Consider the following 4,758-nt stretch of genomic DNA (forward strand, 5'->3'; position numbering starts at 1 on the left):
TGACCTATCGGGTCATCACACAATTTGTCTTGGACAATCCTCACCCTAGTTTTTGAGGTTGAATTAGGCTCAAGGTCCATTTCTTTATCATGGTATCAGAGCCAAACCATACAATTCTTGTTTCGCCCAATATTGGGCCCTAATCTTATATTTGTCACATTCCAATATTCAGTCTTGGGCGTGCGGGAGTGTTAGAATTCCTACATCAGATGGGAGGGAGACAATTTGTCTCCTTATATAGCCTTGGTCAATTCTCACCTCATGAGCTAGCTTTTAACTGTTGTTAGGCCCAATGTCCATTTCTTTATTAAGAACAACACAAAGTTGCCTTTACTAATATCAAGGTACTAGTATCTAAACATGTAAAACCAACTTTTGGAACAGACACTAATCAATGACCCATATGAATATTCTGATACAAACACTTATTTAGTTCAGAACCAATGCAATTTGAAACTAAAGCAAGAGTGATGTTCTTTTTAAGAGAATTACATATGAAAAAAACAAAGAAATTGCATTAATACTGAAAATGCAGTAGGAAAGAATCAACTAGGCAGAGCCTTTGAGTTTCTTTGTGATTGTGGCAATGTATTTCCCCTGGTGAAATGCTTGTTCCAATTCAAGCTCTGTTGGCTGTCTAGAGCCATCTCCTGCATAAGTTCCAGAACCATAAGGACTTCCACCTTTAATCTTTTCCATCTCAAACATTCCAGCTCCAAAAGAATAGCCAGTTGGAACAAATATCATTCCATGATGTACAAGTTGTGTTATGGCTGTCAACCTGCAACATTCCTCAAATTTTCATAAATCTTGTCACTGAATTTTCGGACTTCACAACTCAAGTAGGGATGATAAACACGCGGGTTGGGTCGGATATGGGCGGGTCGAAAACGGGTAATGCAAAAACGGATAAATTATCTGACCCGACTCATATATTATACTGATAAAAAACGGGCTAACTGACGGATAATATGGATATCCTTGTTATCCATGGATTCTTGAATATGATTACTTTTGGGAGAATTCCTAATCTCCCAAACTTAAGGAATCCCCAATTTGCGGTTTTACAAATATAAAAGCTAAACCCATTAGTCATCCATTTTCTAAGTGGATAATATAGTTCTTATCCATATTTAACCCGTTTTTAAAAAGTCCATTATTCAACCCATTTCTTAATGGATAATATGGGTGGATAATTGTTTTTTTTAACCATTTTTCCACCATTAAACTCGAGCAACAAATCACGTTAGTTTACTGAAGTTAAGTGACAAAACGAATTTTGTTCCAAAATATTTTTTTTTAAAAATCAAGAAGTATTTATTACTTTTTTTTTTCTTCTTCTTCTTCAAATTCAACCTTACTGCTCTAACTAGTGGAGTGTTAATTAAGTGAGACATTTAAGAGAAAGACAAAACATAGTTAAGGTTAGAGATCTTTACAAAAATGGTCGGTCGGATTCACTATTTACTTTTTCTAACAGGTATACACTAATATACATAGATTATAGACTAACTATACACTGTTACACACATATTATACATAGATTGTAAATATAAATATACTATATATTGGCCTGGTAATTTTAGTTTAAACGGTTAGATGGATGGCTATTTAGGTTAATTCTTCTCAAGGTTATTAAATGTCTTTCTTAAGGGGTATGCAAGAACTTTAAAAGACATATCGTATGCACCAGATGTAGTATTAATTAATCATGATTAAGTGATGGAAGGTTATGCAAGGAAAAACTTCATACATTTATCGAGTTTGATGTAAATATCGAGTGCAATAAAGTTTTTTTTCATTCATGAAGTAATAGAGAGAAAACAGGGGACTAACGCGGTAGTTTCTTGGCCACCTCCTTGAGAGCCAGTGCTTAAGAAAATGCCTGCTGGTTTGCCTGCAAGCTGTTGAGTTCTCCACAAACCTCCAGTTGAATCAAGAAATGCCTTAAATTGAGCAGCCATCATTCCGAATCGAGTTGGGAATCCGAATACGAAGCCATCGCCTTCAGCAAGTTCATCAGCTGTGATGATTGGTGTATCACCTTTAGGTGGTGCATGCATTTTTGCAAGAACATCTTCTGAAAGAATTTCTGGTACCTGTTCTATTCATAATTCAAATGTTCATATAAAATTGACTAAATAAGCAAAGCATATGCCTATCATGTTTTTAGCTTCAACAAACATACTAATGATCATTATTTAGACATCTCTAAAAGATTCAATGCATAATTGAATTGTCTAAGATTAAACATTCAAGAGGACATAAAATAGTTGTGCAAATGGGATCACCAAAGTCTGACTCTGATACCATGTGAAAGAATTTGAACATCCAATTTAAAACCTTAAGGCAATATGAATCTAACTTGACGTTGATTAAAAAAGTAAATGTATCTACATCTTAAGATAACTGATTTATTACTATATTATCCTAAATTGAATGACTCATGACATACTAAACCTATTTGGAAACCTTTACACAACCAATTAAGGACGAGTAATGTTCTTTAGCACAAGAAACTAAGAAAAAATCAGCATGAGCAAAGTAGCCTGAACAAACCTGCCATAATTTAGCTTCAACCCCTTCAACTGATGCAGCACCTTTCTTTATCTCTTGTGCCAACTTCTCAACATGTCCGTACATGGAGTAGTAACTGCACATTTTTGTGGTTTTCTTTGTCAACGTTTAATTGTTTGAAGTCTTGGATAAAAATCAATGGACCAATTAAAAAATAATTTCCCACATTAAAGTAGAATTCGGAAGGTCTATTTTGGACAACCGAGTACCAAACATACAGATGGGGTACCACAAGTTGACTTTCTAAAAAAAAAAGTTAGTTCGGTGCACGAAGTATCCTAATACAAACATTAATCACACGAAGACAATTTTACCATTGCTCTAAAACTATTCTCCTATAAAGTTGACTTTCTATTTAATATAAATCATAAATTATATGTGGAAAGATGTGGACAGTGGAGGAGCCAGAATTTTCATTAAGACGTGTCAAAATATATAAAAATAAACATACCAGGAAATTAAGGAGAGTCAATGCATAGTATATATGCATTATTATATTTTTTACCTACGTACACAATATTCTTTTCCGACGAAAGTCATTTGACCCTCCTTCCTGTAAGGTGGCTCCCACTGGATGTGGATAGTCCAGTTGGAAACAACCTACTACTATAATTAGACAAGGACAAAAAGCATTTCATCCTATGTAAATCCGCTTCTAGAAACAAAAGAAAATGACAAAATGGCAGAAGCCAGAATTCAATCAATCATCGCAAATCACTCAACGAAGAATAATATCCTCAGTCATATTTACACCTTTCACCATGCCTATATGGTAAATATACAATTAGGAATTAATCTAACCAAAATAATAAAAATTAGACCTAACACTCTAGGAAAACTTCAATCATTCTATTTGTTTGGAAGGAGAAAAAAGATAGGCGGCTGTAGAGTTTAACCTACTGTTCATCAAACCCAAGAGATTTGACTTGGACCGATCCATGATCTGACATGGTTTATCCGAGTCCCCAACTTTATTGACCGTTAGACCATAAAATTAGATACGTATTTGTTTATCACATAGTCTTACATGGTATACTTTAGTTAATATTTCAAGATTTCAAAGTAATTTATCTTAATAAAGTCCATTTAACCATCTTTTGCAGCACAAATCCATGATCATTGAACACCAAGCAACCCAAAATTTAAAAAAAAAAAAATTAAAAATCAAAGGGAATAAAGAAGATTCAATTCCATATACCAATTTATCCTGAAGAAATGATTTTCCAAAAACAACTCATTTGATATGATACATGGACTTGGTTACAGGCACGAACACTTTTTTTTCCTTCCAAATTCGAGTATGTCAAGGCAAATAAAGTTCGATAGTAATACTATAGCATTGGATTCAAATGTATAAGAGACAGAAAGAGAGAGAAATATACATACACAATGTAGACTTTGGTTGCCATTGGAGAATGATGTGCTGTTTCTTGGGAGAAAATGGTAGCTAGGTGAATGAATGAATCAGAATACAAAGAGATTATGGAGAGGAAAAGAGTGGGAAAACCACTCTGTTTATATAGTGGGGAACCAATAGCCATGGTGTTGATTAGGGGCGTACAAATGAAACCGACAAACAGCACCAATTCGATAATTCAAGTCAAACCGAGAAAAAAAAATCGATTATGGTTGGTTTGATTTGGTTTGGTGTTGGAAAAAAAACCCAACCATATTTGGTTTGGTTTGGTTTGGTTTTAACTAAAAAAAGTCAAACCGAAACCAAACCAACCCGGCATTATATGTATAGACTTTTTAAATATATTTAATACATAAAAATATTTATTGCAGTGTAATTTATAAATATTTCTTAAGCTTTCTCATAATTTTATTTTTTCACGTATTATTTCAAGCTTGGGCTTATACTTTTTAGATGATCCAATAATTTTTATAGTTCATAAATGTTAGTAACTCAAATAAATCCTAAATCAATATCAAATTAATACTAATACTAATAAAAGACATTCAATTCAATTGTACTATGAATGAATAGTGTTGAATATTTATTTTTTAGTTTTTCTGTAGTTTAGATAAAATGCATAACTTATTTTTCTTTTAGTGTTTAGTCATGTAAATAATAGTACTTATTGGTCGTACTTATTTTAGCAACTTATTAGTAATTTTAAATTATGTTTGTTTTCATTATGGCTTATTGATAATACTTATTCTATGCGATTTTATTAT

The 4,758-nt window shown here is 32.9% G+C and overlaps 1 protein-coding gene across 1 annotated transcript; it reads right to left on the bottom strand.

The window, feature by feature from the left end:
* Window positions 1-373: 373 nt before the first annotated feature.
* Window positions 374-4,133, bottom strand: LOC109215208 (probable NAD(P)H dehydrogenase (quinone) FQR1-like 1). Its single transcript, XM_019379228.1, has 4 exons — window positions 3,964-4,133; window positions 2,560-2,653; window positions 1,837-2,099; window positions 374-781 (listed from the first exon to the last, which is right to left on the bottom strand). The coding sequence occupies exons 1-4, from the start codon at window positions 4,116-4,118 to the stop codon at window positions 550-552; spliced, it is 744 nt and encodes a 247-aa protein (XP_019234773.1). The 5' UTR covers window positions 4,119-4,133; the 3' UTR covers window positions 374-549.
* Window positions 4,134-4,758: the final 625 nt, after the last annotated feature.

Source organism: Nicotiana attenuata, unplaced genomic scaffold (genome assembly GCF_001879085.1).
Source record: "Nicotiana attenuata strain UT unplaced genomic scaffold, NIATTr2, whole genome shotgun sequence".
Classification (NCBI taxonomy): domain Eukaryota; kingdom Viridiplantae; phylum Streptophyta; class Magnoliopsida; order Solanales; family Solanaceae; genus Nicotiana; species Nicotiana attenuata.